Genomic DNA, 15601 nt, shown 5'->3' with positions numbered 1-15601 from the left:
TATCACACAGGTAATATTTGTTAAATCACCCGAACAACTTCTTTGATTATCCAAAAGGAATTGAATAAATATATAAGGCCAATACATGTAGGTACCTGGTGAAACCAACATTTCCAAAATTTGTGAAAAATTACCTTGACCCATAATCAAGGTCACAGGGATCAAATTTGTTTAAACGCTCTAATTCTTTTTCTGAAAGGTAATATAAAGAATCACCAAAGTTGTTAATACCAGCCCAACAGGGTCTCTTGTTTAAACAGTAATCAGGGTCCAAAGAATGGTCGAAGCATTATACGACGTTTGCTCTTTCAGTTTCATTTTACATTTATGCCTATTTCTCAACTTTCGTACAACTAAACAAAATGTTTATCCAATATTGGTATAAATGGCCAGACTGTCCTGAAATTGGTTCTTATTGTTGATAAAAACAATTCTAGTATACCAGGTAATTAGGCTATTCCTTACTTGTATACAGTACTAAATGACCCTGAAGAGTGGTTCTGTGATTTCAAAATTCAAAAGGAAATGTGTTTTACAGTCTCTAAGTAATTTGATATCAAAGGAATTATGTTTAAAATGATACTTACAAGGAAATAGCATAATGTTATGTTTATATTAATGCTGTTACCAAGATTCAACTTGTGTTTATATCTTTAAATGGTAAATTTTCACATCTTTATAATCAGGAAGTTTCTTGTCCCCTGGGGGTTGAGGGACCATATGATTCACAATTTTGATTAACCTTTGGCCATTGAAGGTTTCTGCAAAATTTCATTGAAATTGGTTCAGGGGTTTCTGGGAAGTCAAAAATGTACCCGTATATTTTTTACTAACGGACAATGAACAAAAGGCAATTAAAATAGGTCACTTGAGACTTTGTCTCATGTGCTCTAAAATCCCTTCGTTAGTTATAAAGAAGTTAAAAACATGAAAATTATGCAAACAGTGGATGAGAGATGAAACATTGCTATAGTTCATATGAAAAATCAATACAGCTTTAATTAAAATGTTATAATTTATTGTCATTTCCTTACATATTTTAGATATCTAAAATAAAGATACAGGCTTCCTGCCTCTGTACAGCAGCACACATCTCGCATGCTGGCAGCTATATATTGCACTGCCATTAACATCATAGATAACAATTCTATTTGAATCTCAGCAGTGATATTTTGTGCATGTTCAGGGTTTTATAACAGCATTGTAACAGTCACCAACAATACAGTTATATAACAAGCTCTCCACTTCTGGTCCTTTCAGTATCTGCTCTATATACATATGTGCCTCTTGTAGTACTTGGTTTGGAACCAGTCCCATAAGCCAGCTTTCAAAGTCCTATATTCTGTAAAGACAGAAGTCAAAATACACCTGTACCACTCAAAAGTCCAGGTAAGGTTTCACTTCTATAATGACATGATTCACATCCTTCCTGCAAAATTTATTTTTCTCATTCTTTTTGTGTGTCAGCACTACTGGTTGTGGTCTCCTTTATGTTTTGTGTCAACTTCCAAGTGGAGTCAAGTTATCACAAAAAGTTGACAGAGTTAGGGTGCTCTACAGTCCTGTTATTTGATAAGATCTCTGTCTTATGCTCAGTCTTTTGCATCACCAATTCCATCAGCATTAATGGCAAACATAGCTTCAGCCTCTGGTAAACATGGAGAATCATATATCTTGCATATTCGAGTTTCCCCTCTTCCTTTCCTCAGGTATAATCTACAAGAAAGAAAAGACAATTTGTTCATTCGGCCAAATAACAAAAAACAAATTCAGTTTAAATACTTGTATGTCAACATTTATGTTGGAACAGGAAATAAAAGTTATAATTTTCTGAAGCTGCATGCTTGCATTAGAGATATTTAACTAGAGATTGTTTTTGTAAAAAACTTCTCTCCCCTTCTCCCTTAATAGGCATTTTTTTTTTTCAGCTGCCTTGACCTTTAGGTCCAGACAAGAAATTATTGTAAAAATTCCACTTGAGATCAAGGTCACAGTGACCTAATGGAGTGATTTAATGCTCTAGCTTCTAAATACACAAATAATCTATAAATTGGGCCTTATCATTAATTTATCACATGATAGGGAATAGACAAAGCACCCTATCGTAATTCCTATTGCCAGTCAGGGCATGTGTGGGAGAGGTGTGAACTCTTGCCGCGGTATTCATGACAAACATCTGACCAGTGGTCAGTACAAGTAATTTTTTTGTGTTTGAGTCATGAGATGTCGATTACCTATTATATCATAGGTAACAGTCCATAAAAAAAGTTTAATACATCAAAAACTTAGATTTGTAAAAATTCAAATCATACATTGGGTTGTTGGTAGTGTTACGTAGTGAGAAAATTTGGGACTAAGCAAAAATTTCAATACAGCGAGAAAATAAAATCAGCTAAGTTCGAATCATAGTGGTTTGACTGTACTTAATATTTATGAGTATGTTAAAGTACTAACTGCCTCCTGTTGTTTCTGCTAGGGAGGGATCGATAGGTTGCTTACCTTGTAGTGGAGGCATGGGCTATAATGTTTCCACCAATGGGTTTTTTGGGGTCAGCCGAGAACATGGCTGCTCCATCAACCTGAGCAACCACCTGATTTGTTATCACAACTGCCACACCAAACTGAAATCAAAGACATAATCTTTTACACATCAAGGCTTTATGCATATCTGTATATCTACTACAGTATATATATGATTGGGTGCAGTAGATCTTGAGTTCGAGGCCCGGTCAGGGCACGAGTCAATTGTGTTACTATGTTATAACAAGGAATGCTATATACATTTGTTTTATAAATTTATGATAAATGTCATTTTAAGATGTGTCGTTGCCCCCAACTTACATGCAATAACACATTGATATTTGACCAATTTACCTCATCAGCCAGACGAAGCAGCATTCTTAAGAAGCGTGCCAGGTGCATTTGTCTGGCAGACAGTTCTCCTCTCCCTGAATAGTCAGTTCTGTACAAAGCTGTGGCACTATCAACTATCAGTAAAGCATATCTACACAAAAACAAAATTGAAATGTTTAAGTTTATATGATCAGCAGCATGCTGGGATGAGAGGTCTGCTATTAAGTTTGCTCAAATGACAAATGTCAATATTTCTAATTGCAAATGACCAAAATTCTGGTGTTTTTTTTTTTGTTTTTTTTAAATCTTCTATGATTTTTACCATAGTTACAACCAGGGTGATTAAGGTCATTATTGGCCATTCATACTCAAAGTGAAATGTTATAGTGCCCTACAAAGATTCACATGACAAAAAATAGCAAACCTAATTGACAACAAAAATTACACATAATTATCTGACCTGTCCCACTCGTTATAGCAAGTTTTAGCAAACACAAAGCGAATTCACTTGAATATTTGTAAATTTCACCCAAAATAATCACACAAACCTCCAGTATAGGATTGTCCTGTAAAGTTATACATGTGTAAATATTGATGCATTGCAAAAGAAAAAGCAATTTTCGCAAAACCAATTCTCAAAATTCAAATTTCGTAAAATCACAAATATTCACCCAAACTATCACCCTTCCTAAAAAGTTGGAAGAAAATTCAATTGATTTAACAGAGAACTCATTCCAATTTGAATTTCAAGTATTTGTAAGTCAACTGGCATGGAGAAGCAATAAAGATTTTGTTAGTTTCTGAAAATCTAGGTGTTTCAAGTTTAACCCAAATTATTTAAAATTTATGTTAAATCTATAGGGTGATTTGAGATTTCCATACCACAATGCAATTACATCCCACGATTTTAGTAGGAATAACACTAATACATTAAATTGCTAAACATAATACTTAAAGTTCAGATTCCACGCATCCCTACTGGCCAGTGTCACTGGGCTATAAATTCTGGATGAAATTCCAAAAATGAGGTGTAGTTTTTGAGGACAAGAATACATTTTTTTTCCAAAGTGAAATTTCAAGAACTAAATCAGTAAATTGAAACACCCTCGCGTTATGTCCTGAAAAAAAGGTTTACCTTGACTCGGACATCATAGCTGCAGCTTGTACAAGAAGTTGTGACTGGTGATCGCTGTTGTAGGCTCGGGCACAAGCCACATTATCCAACACATCACTCCCTGATAGACCATATCTATAAATACAAGTCTGTATATCCGAGTACTTTTCTCACAGAATCAGTAGGCTAGCACTTTGTGACAGTTTTATAAATTTTAATTATGACTATATACTGTATTAATCATAAACTGTTGATAAAAATTCATGTGTACATAATTGATTAGACCATTATCAGTACTTCAAAAATTCCAACTACATACTACTTTGAAAAGTTCTAAAATTGCTATGATTTCACCAAGTTCCAAAGTACATGATTCAACAAGAATATAATATAGACTTAAGTGCCGGTTCTTCAAATGATTCCAGTATTGTATATATTACCTTTCTGCAACAGCCAGTAACCGTTCTGGTCTAAAAGTTCCTTCAGTGTCTACATACAGTGCCTTTCCTTCCCCGCCTCCCATATCAATGGGTAACTGTAGATGGAACAAAATTGATATACAAACTAATTTCCGATCCATTTTCTCCCCAAAGACATAATGGCTACAAATTTATTATGTTTTCATATTAATCCATCTCTAATTATGTATAAATATGACGGCCCAGTTGTTCAAGAGGTGCAGTATCAATAGTTAAATTTTAGCCCACTGATTTAGCACCCTATTCTTTATCTATTTCCATGAAATTTCCTGTATTAAAGTAGGAAACATGTCAGGGACAAACCCTGCAGTTATTTACACAATAAGTGGCTGTATATATGTTACAAATATGTAAGTTACCTGACAGGTGACGGCTAAGGTATGACAAATCTGTGTTTTTCCTGTTCTGAACTCTCCAAATATTTCTGTGATAGAGCCAGTCTCAATCCCACCTGCAGTGTTAAAGTAACAATTTTATAATTACATACTAAAACAGAAAATGATTTTCATAAATGTATTACAAATACGTGAAAACTGAATTGTGGTAACTAATCCTGACATTTGACCCAATTACCATGGCAATTGTGAATTATTTTGCAGACTAATTAATATATCTTGGACCTATAGATAGCAGGTAGATAGTGGTTTATTATTTGTTTGGTGCATTTCTTTCATCTCAGTAAACACAGAAAACACTCAGGAAAAATTAAACCATGTCTTGACCAAACTTAGCACCATTATGATTGCCTGTCATTCTAACTGATGGTAACTGATATGTTTTAAAGACATGGTAACAGATCTAACAGTACTGTATATAGGTTGTGACAGGACAAAAAGCTCAAAGTCTGATAACAGATGGATTACAACTTGTTGGAGTTCATGGGAAGAAAATCAATGTGTACATATCCAAAGAGAGGCAGACATTGTCATTTAAATTTGATATTGTGGTCGAATTGTACACTTGCAGTCCTATCAACAAGTTTTTATTATTACCAGTTATTTCAGGTAAAAGTTTGAATTCTAGATACTGAAGAGAAAAATATGTAATAAGGACCAGAGAAATATGTACACCGCTAGACAACTTCAGAATTAATAATTTTGTTTTGTATGGTGAGTGTAAGAGAAAATGTCTACTATATGGTACAGTTTTAATTAAATCAAGTCTTTTTGTATTTCTTGTTTGATAAAGTCCCAATTGGGTAGATATTTTGCTGAAATAGTCCTTACAGAGAAGTTTTGATAAAGTTTGTTTTGAAAGACTGACAAATTATCTTTTTTATCAAACAGTATCTTTTAGTTTATATACCTTGTAACAGTTTATCAAGTTCCTTTGACCCTGTGGAAACCTGAATAATTTCTGATCTCTTCTGGTGGAATTCTGTTGCAGTAGTAAACCCCATAGGAATTAATTTGGCAGCTTCTGCCTGAAAACAGAGTTACGCATGAATCAAGCAACATTCAAAATAGGCTGATCAACTCTGATTTTAATCAAGTCTCAAAAAACTTGCTATCATAATTATAATCTTTAACAATTTGTTCACAAGTAACAGTGAAGTACAAAGCAAGGCCTCCCTCTCTCACACACTTCCTTACTTGGGGTTCGTACAGAAATCTATAGGTCAAAGTTATGGACTTTTTAGGGGGAAAATGACAACAATTGTTTTTATGGTTCATTTTTGTTACCTTAATTTTCCAGTTTTCTTCTGTTTTTCAGATATATTGCTTTCAGATCTTGTGAAAAGAGTCTTTTTTTCATTTGACTTTTCGTTTCTCAGTGATATGTGGGAGAAATTGCATTCCTTTTCATATGTGTCCGCTGATTCTGTGAGACCGATCATGTCAAGTTCTGCTTGTTTTGTACAATATTGTCCTAATTTTTCCTATTTTTTCTACTTGTTCAGCTCTCGATGGTCCTGTTAAGTATTACTCAAATCTTTGTCTTGACTGAGAAGTATTTTTTGATAAATTCCTTGGCAATCTGAATGCTCAATATAAACAATGAAAATATGATAATGGTCATAAAGACACTTGTAATGCATGCACACTAGTGTATTACAAGTAGGCTTTTAACATTTTGTATACCAACATTTCTGTAACATTAATTAGTGTTGGGAATCAGTTGAGATTTCAACATAGATGATCAGATAAAGCTGGTTAGTGTCAACCGATCGATTTTCAATCATTAATCGGTGAGCCTAATGTTACATAATCCTTTAAAAATATTACCTTTTTTTTACTCCTGGATTGAATAGGCCTTTTTTCTCTGAAGCAGAGTTATATTTAGCTGCCATTATGATTTGATACTAGCTTTTTTACATTTACTCTAAGTAGTTTCAAATCTTTTTATACCATTTCAACATTTTAATCTTTATTGTTAAACAGTTATATATATTCATTTTGCAATTTATTATAGTTGAAATGCATGATTGGTAGGAAATTATGTTTAAGAGTAAAATGACAGAACTTCTCTCTTCAGTGAAAATGAAAGTTGAACTTGCATGTAGTGTTTAAAAAAAAATCATTGATGTGGACATCTCATCAGGAATCGGTTGCCTTTCTGATCATGATTAGATATTGATTATAATCAATCTTGGCACAAGACTAACATTAATGTACAGAAAAAGTCAGAACTCCCAACTTTACTATCATTCACAACATTTTTCACTATCTTTTGCAAAGCAGAATAAATAATATCACAAATATATATTGAAAATGCATTTCAGATGTGTTGATAGCCTTTTTAGGGACTTTTTTTATCAAGCCTTAAGTTTAAAGTATTATATCAAATTAAGGTCTTTTTAGGACAACCCTTCAAATTCAGGGTCTTTTTCAAGGCTGTGTATGTGGGAACCCTGTTACTTATCAATGCTAAAACTGATTCATATGTGCAGTGAGTAGCAGTTTGACCAAATGTGTTCTATTTGATGTAATGTTAAGCAGTATATTTCATTTACTTTTAATATAACTTCACATGATAAATGATAGCAGTGTTTTTATGATCATAATGATATATTTTCTCCAGGTAGACAAGATAAGGGTTGCATTAAGAGTGTTAAATATTATGTCAAGTTTCAAAATTCACCTAGCTACCTTATGCAGAATTTCAAAATTCACGGATAAGAAACCCAGTTTTAAATGTATGCAATCTGGTATACTTCTACTACAATGCATTATTATTGAACAGTATTTTATATATGGTTTGGTATACAATGTATTTCTTTTCTCACCAAGATTTTGTCAGCCTTAGCTTCACTTATGCCTTTGATAGACAGAAGGTTTTTCTTGGGGGTATATGCTACTGATTCTACTGTGAAGAAACCAGCATCTTCCATTTTCTTTACATCTGTTGCACTGATACCATTCGCCTGTGGAAGAAAATGACATATTGTAGGCAAAGAAATATAACATCGTTAGATTGCAGGTCTTGTCACATACTAAATTAAAATTGAAGCTCCCTAACTAACAGTACATGAAGCAGAAAATTGCTTCTTCGATGATATGTTCTGAAATAACAGCCACATACTATCATAGAAGGAACTACACCAATACGCCTTTTTAAAATAATTACAAATATATAAATGCTAATGTTCAATAATTAGCAAGATTTCCTTAATAAAGCATGCTGTAACATTTTGCAACCAAAATCGGCATGCTTATCAGCCATTCCTAGGCTATATGGGAGTTAAAACAAAACTCCTAAATAGGACTAGCAGGTAAATTATACTTGAAATATGTTTTTAGTGCAGACTGTCAAAAAATGATTTGTATACTGAATGTGTATGCCTAACCTCCAGCCTGCTGAGAGGGAGTGGTCCAAATGTCTCATCCTCTACATCCGCCACCTCTTCGGCCTGTCTCCGTTCCTGCATTGCCATCTTGATATCTTTTCTTTTACAACTATAACAGATTTCCCTCTATTCTCTAGAATATTAAAAAAAAAAAAAAAAATTAAAAACCTATGAATATATATATCAACATATATCATAATCTCATTTTTAAGTAAATTTTGTTCTTCACATTCCCAGCAGTGTACTTGGCAATAAAGATTGTGGAAGCGGAAACTAAAATTTAATCTGTATTAATTTATAGTTCTAAGTAAAACTCACTTCAAATGAATTTTAAATTGGAAGCAGAATGTCTCACATGCATAATAACACTACACTAGTAGTTTTAAAATTTAAATACTATCTTGCAAGATTTACATCACCTTAAGAGTGGCTAGCTGAGTAGCTATAAATCTCACTTTTCACTGTTAAGTCAATGATGAAATTTTTAACAGTTGGAGGAAAACAAGTAATCAAAGTCTGCAACTCATTAAACACAACTTGATATCATGATTATAAAGCCTACCAAGTTTCAGATTTAAAGAAATTGATACAAAACAGCAATAGATCTCTGGACAAGATTTAAGTACGAGAAATAAATGGAGGGCAAAAACTACTTCAACAAGTGCAATAAATGATTGCGAAAGCTCACCGGCGGCAGCAATCACACTATGCATATATTTTTTATGTATGTATAAGCATGTCATTTTGAAATTGTATGTCACATAATATCGCTCCTAGACCTCTAATGGATGTATAAACCAAATAAGAAGGGTGTGGACTTACAAGATTTTCAAAACTTACCCCCAAAATCTTTAAAGTGAGTTTTTGTGTCAAAAAAAGTAAGTCCACTAAATAGTAAAATGCCAAAATGCCAATTTTTTTCTGCATGATTTGCCACAGCATCACTCCTGGATCTCTAATGAATGTATAAACCAAATTAGAAGGGTTATAGGTGTATACTTTTGGACTTACCCCCAAAACTTTAAAGTGAGTTATGGTGCAAAAAAAGTTAAGTCCACAAAATGGTAAAATGCGAAAAATGCCATAACATCACTCCTAGACCTCTAATGAATGTATAAACCAACTTAGAAGGGCATGAGGTGTATACTTTTGGACTTACAAGCTTTCCAAAAACTTACTCCAAAAACTTTTAAAGTTTTGGGGTGGGACTTGGACGCCGACACCTGGGTGACAGCATTAGCTCTCGGTTACTCGTAACCGGTGAGCTAAAAATTGCTGAATCAGTTTTTTTCCAGGGCAAAATATTTCATTTCATTTCAAAATATTTTATTCAATCAAGCATTTGAATTAATTTAAATACAATATTTCATAATAGAGATAGATATACAAATTGGATTGGACAACAGGCTTAGCCTATACAGGTCCTAAAATACTGATATGAAAAAACAGTTCAAATCACTTTTGCAAAAATAGTTGAATCAAAATTCTTTTCTTGGTAACACAACTTCATATAATTATAATGTATACCAAGTTTCAAAGAGATCAGTCAAAAATTAAAGGTCACCAGTACCGGAAAAACAAAATTTACGTCGGACGGACAGATGGCGCTTACCATAATACTCCTATCAAATTTGATAAACTGGTGTATGTGTGTTCTAGGTATTAATGTATGAAGGAAGTGTGTGCATTGAAGTCCTGAAGTGTAGTGTATTGTACTTTTGTTGTAGCATATTTAGTGTGCATGTCTCTGGTTCAGGTGTTTGTTCACAGTTGGAGCACAGGAACTCAGCTATTTTATTTAATCGATAGGTTATGGCAATTCAAATAAAAAAACAACATTAATACATATCAAGTATATTTTCTTATGTAATAGTTTGTATAATTTTGAAATAATGTACTGTACCTGTGGTTGAGGAAGAATTTTTTTATATAACTTTATCAAATTTAATGCTTTTTCTTTTCCTCAGATTCATGTAAGATTGATGTTTGTATTTACTCTATAATGTGCTAACTGCCTGTCTCGTTGTAACGATTCTTTTTAATTTTGTGCTCTCTGAAATGTACGTGTAAATGTTTTACTGATGAGTAAAAAACGGAGTTTGTAATCATGTAGTTGAGTCGCCAAGAGATGTATCGATAGACTGAACAGATTTAAATTTGGGTTAATAATTAATGTGGAGGAGTCGCATGTACAGTGTACACACAAGGAGATGCACCAGGAAAAGCGACACAGCCTACAGAGACGTCTAGCTAACTATAGCTACATGAAACTTGCAAGAACCAATTGAGCAGCTGAACTTACGCAATCACCTCAAGAGGACTCAGGATTTCGAACCTTCAGCTATTTAATGCGGAATGTTACAAGTTACATTGCAAAATATAGACATTATTAACTAAGTATTCGAATTTAGTGAAAAGTGTCGTTTTTCAAAACACTAGGATTGCAGCATTCATCATCTCGTCTTTCTGATATGGTCCTGTGGCCAAGGTTTGTTGTTTTTCTGCAATCAGAAATCCCGCGCAAATGTCATCTCGGACAAACTGCACTGCGACGTTTTGATTGGCCAAAATTTTTAATGCATGGCGCACATTAAAAGAAAAATAATGAAAATGAACATTTAAGCTGGTGTTGGAGTAAATTATTACTAATATTTGTATTTTCTGAAGAACACAGCGGTACGAGTATAATCAATAATAAGTTCACAAAATGTAACGTTAGTTTTATAAGTAAGCTAGTCTAATCAAGTTACTGTCAGTACAGGTTCGATGCTCAGCGGAGACAGAACATATTTTTTTTTATTTCTCTACTGTATATTTTTACTTATTTTTATCTTTTTATAACGTGATCACACATGTCTCAATGTACGTAACCAAATCTTTTGATGATGAAAGATGTCTCAACGAATGTAACACAATATAACAAATATTAATGTATGTTACACCAACTTGTAATGACAAGTCTTAATGTATACTTGTGAAACAATCTTTTGATGATATATCAGATATCTTAATGATACGTTTAAATGAACATAACACAATCTTGTGATGGCGTCTTAATTTATGTCTAAATGTACACGACACATGCATCTTGTGATGACACGTCTTAAGGGGCATCTAAACAGCAAATCCAGTCAAAACATTGATATTTTACAGACCTATAAATCCCTATTATGGTGCAATGTCACAGAAGTAACATGATGAACTTTTAGTATGTATCATGGCAAACCCTGGGTCTTGCTGTTGATATGTAATTTGTTAAGCTGTTTGTAAATTTCAACAAAACGTAAGAAAAATGCATGTTTCAGGGGGACATAATTAACTCATTTGTATCCCATATATTACACAAACTTGACATGTCGTTTTGCTCACAAGTGTCTAAAGCACAAAATAGGAGCATTGGTTTGACCAGCTTTGACGTTATTATATGTATAAACGCTGTTTTTATTTTGACCTTGAATTGCAAATGGCGGTCGTGAACGATATCACACAAATATGGCATATAAGGAGATATTTAAAACATCAAAAATGCTCTTATTAGACAATATAAAGTATTCTTGAAGTGGCAAGAAGACTGCTTTTATGAAAAAATGTTCAACCGTTGAGTTTGGGGTAAAATATGCCTATTTCTGAAAAAGGCTGCAAACTCACCATTTTAACAAATTGACATTCAAATGTTCATGTTACTATGATGAGATGTCTTAAAAGTACGATATAGGAGTTTTGTTATTAACTGAAATGCCTCATTTAAGCCATATTTGTGTAATATTATTCTCAGCTGCCATTTGCATTTCAAGGTCAAAACAAAATAAGTGTTTATACGTACATACAGTAAAATCCGGTCAAACAAATGCTCCTACCCTGTGCTATAGACACTTGTGAACATAACAGCATGGCTATTTTTCAGGTTTGATCATTTGCGTGACTTAGAATTATTCCATGCCAAATCTTACCACAAAGTTACTCTACAGAAGAAACTGGTAGCATCTATAGCATATCATTGGTGATTGTAAGAAGCTACATGTCCAAACAAACATTTTGGTATATTACATGACATTTTTTGTGCAAATCTTAAGGTATTTATTCGTGTTTGAAATTCAACACTATTCTGCTATATAGATGACCCTTAATGTACGCGACACCATCTTTTGGTGACTAATTGTCCTTATGTATGCATGATACCATTCGGTGATAAGACATCTTAATGTACGCAAAACCATCTTTTAATGTTGACAAATGTTTTACGTAATTAAGCAACACAATCTTTTGATGTTGACAAATGTTTTAATGTTTGTGACACCATCTTCTAATGACACGTCTTTATTAATGCGACACAATCTTGTGGTGGTGACATTTCCTGAGGTATGATACCATCCTGTGATATCACGTCTTAATGTATGCAACACCATCCTTTGATGTTGACAAATGTTTTAATGTATGCAACACCATCTAATGACATGTCTTTATGTATGTGACACCATCTTGTGATAACACATCTTAAGACACCATCTTTTGGTGACTTATTGTCCTTATGTATGCACGATACCATTCTGTGATAACACATCTTAATGTACGCAAAACCATCTTTTGATGTTCATAAATGTTTTATGTAAGCAACACTATCTTTTGATGTTGACAAATGTTTTATCGATGTAAGCAACACATGTTGACAAATGTCTTTATGTATGCGACACCATCTTGTGATAACACCTCTTAATGTACGCACACAAAAAGCACATTGTTTTATCTAGGCCACTACAAAAGTTACCACATTAACCAAAAACTATCATACTTATGGAATGTGGTCTTGATTATCCTGCATATTGTTGTCATTTATCCGTATTCTCGAAAACCCCATAGGGACTTTTCGAAAATTGGAGATTCCCGCCGATCTTTCCTGCGTTGTGCTTGACTTTCATACTCAAAATACAAACACTTGGACAGCAAATTTTGATATATTTCATATTGATGACACTTCTGCACTTTGATATTAATAAAATTAAAGCACATAATTGGATCTTGGTGATGATTTCAAATAGAAATTATCGATAATTATGTGTCTGGTTTTCAAGTTTTCTCCAATATGGCATCTAGTGAAGACTGAACCGAGCGACCGCAAAGGATTGTGGGAAGGTCAGGGACCACTATGTAAACACAAGGGCAAATAGAGAGCTGCCAATCTCTGTATATATGTCTCTGTACATATCAAGTATATTTTCTTATGTAATATTTTGTATAATTTTTAAATAATGTACTGTACCTGTGGTTGAGGAAGAATTTTTTTATATAACTTTTATCAAATTTAATGCTTTTTCTTTTCCTCAGATTCATGTGAGATTGATGTTTGTATTTACTCTATAATTTGCTAACTGCCTGTCCCATTGTAATGATTCTTTTTAATTTTGTGCTTTCTGAAATGCACGTGTAAATGTTTTACTGATGAGTGAAAAACGGAGTTTGTAACACAGGTACTTGTGGACATGATTATGATATTTCTAATTCAAATGTTTCATTATAGATGAGTAAATTAATGTATTACAGTCGCATGCTTAATTTGAAAAAAAATATCGTACCTCGGATTTATAAGGCCGAGGTACGATATTTTTTTTCAAATTAAGCATGCGACTGTAATCCATTAATTTACTCGTCTATAATGAAACATTTGAATTAGAAATATCATAATCATGTCCACATTCAAGTACCTGTGGTTTGTAATCATGTAGTCGAGTCGCCAAGAGATGTATCGATAGACTGAACAGATTTAAATCTGGGTTAATAATTAATGTGGAGGAGTCGCATGTACAGTGTACACACAAGGAGATGCACCAGGAAAAGCGAGACAGCCTACAAAGACGTCTAGCTAACTAGGCCTATAGCTACATGCAAGAACCAATTGAACAGCTGAACTTACGCAATCACCTCAAGAGGACTCAGGATTTCGAACCTTCAGCTATTTAATGCGGAATGTTACAAGTTACATTGCAAAATATAGACATTATTAACTAAGTATTCGAATTTAGTGAAAAGTGTCGTTTTTCAAAACACTAGGATTGCAGCATTCATCATCTCGTCTTTCTGATATGGTCCTGTGGCCAAAGTTTGTTGTTTTTCTGCAATCAGAAATCCCGCGCAAATGTCATCTCGGACAAACTGCACTGCGTCGTTTTGATTGGCCAAAAATTTTAATGCATGGCGCACATTAAAAGAAAAATAATGAAAATGAACATTTAAGCTGGTGTTGGAGTAAATTATTACTAATATTTGTATTTTCTGAAGAACACAGCGGCACGAGTATAATCAATAATAAGTTCACAAATTGTAACGTTAGTTTTATAAGTAAGCTAGTCTAATCAAGTTACTGTCAGTACAGGTTCGATGCTCAGCGGAGACAGAACATATTTTTTTTTATTTCTCTACTGTATATTTTTACTTATTTTTATCTTTTTATAACGTGATCACACATGTCTCAATATACGTAACCAAATCTTTTGATGATGAAAGATGTCTCAACGAATGTAACACAATATAACAAATCTTAATGTATGTTACACCAACTTGTAATGACATGTCTTAATGTATACATGTGAAACAATCTTTTGATGATATATTAGATATCTCAATGATATGTCTTAATGAACATAACACAATCTTGTGATGGCGTCTTAATTTATGTCTAAATGTACACGACACATGCATCTTGTGACGACACGTCTTAATGAACGCGACACCATCTTTTGGTGACTAATTGTCCTTATGTATGTATGATACCATTCGGTGATAAGACCTCTTAATGTACGCAACACCATCTTTTAATGTTGACAAATGTTTTATGTAATTAAGCAACACCATCTTTTGATGTTGACAAATGTTTTAATGTATGTGACACCATCTTCTAATGACACGTCTTTATTAATGCGACACAATCTTGTGGTGGTGACATTTCCTGAGGTATGATACCATCCTGTGCTAACACGTCTTAATGTATGCAACACCATCCTTTAATGTTGACAAATGTTTTAATGTATTCAACACCATCTAATGACATGTCTTTATGTATGTGACACCATCTTGTGATAACACATCTTAAGACACCATCTTTTGGTGACTTATTGTCCTTATGTATGCACGATACCATTCTGTGATAACACATCTTAATGTACGCAAAACCATCTTTTGATGTTCATAAATGTTTAATGTAAGCAACACTATCTTTTGATGTTGACAAATGTTTTATCGATGTAAGCAACACATGTTGACAAATGTCTTTATGTATGCGACACCATCTTGTGATAACACCTCTTAATGTACGCAACACCATCTTTTGATGTTTACATATGTTTTAATATATGAGACACAATCTTCTAATGACAT

The 15601-nt window shown here is 33.4% G+C and overlaps 1 protein-coding gene across 3 annotated transcripts; it reads right to left on the bottom strand.

The window, feature by feature from the left end:
* Positions 1–979: 979 nt before the first annotated feature.
* LOC117323906 (DNA repair protein RAD51 homolog 1) lies at positions 980–14340 on the bottom strand. 3 transcript variants are annotated; one of them, XM_033879429.1, is made up of 10 exons: positions 10536–10767; positions 8234–8366; positions 7673–7810; positions 5752–5869; positions 4806–4897; positions 4408–4502; positions 3989–4102; positions 2875–3004; positions 2500–2621; positions 980–1716 (listed from the first exon to the last, which is right to left on the bottom strand). In XM_033879429.1, the coding sequence occupies exons 2-10, from the start codon at positions 8318–8320 to the stop codon at positions 1593–1595; spliced, it is 1020 nt and encodes a 339-aa protein (XP_033735320.1). In that variant the 5' UTR covers positions 8321–8366; positions 10536–10767; the 3' UTR covers positions 980–1592. The 3 variants fall into 3 exon arrangements, with proteins under 3 accessions (XP_033735320.1, XP_033735321.1, XP_033735322.1); XM_033879430.1 differs by lacking the exon at positions 10536–10767 and adding an exon at positions 14142–14340 and having other exon boundaries at positions 1442–1716; XM_033879431.1 differs by having other exon boundaries at positions 1442–1716; positions 10544–10753.
* Between the last annotated feature and the right edge of the window lie 1261 nt (positions 14341–15601).

Source organism: Pecten maximus, chromosome 3 (genome assembly GCF_902652985.1).
Source record: "Pecten maximus chromosome 3, xPecMax1.1, whole genome shotgun sequence".
In the NCBI taxonomy this organism is placed as follows: Eukaryota; Metazoa; Mollusca; class Bivalvia; order Pectinida; family Pectinidae; genus Pecten; species Pecten maximus.
This window is presented reverse-complemented; position numbering and strand designations above follow the sequence as displayed.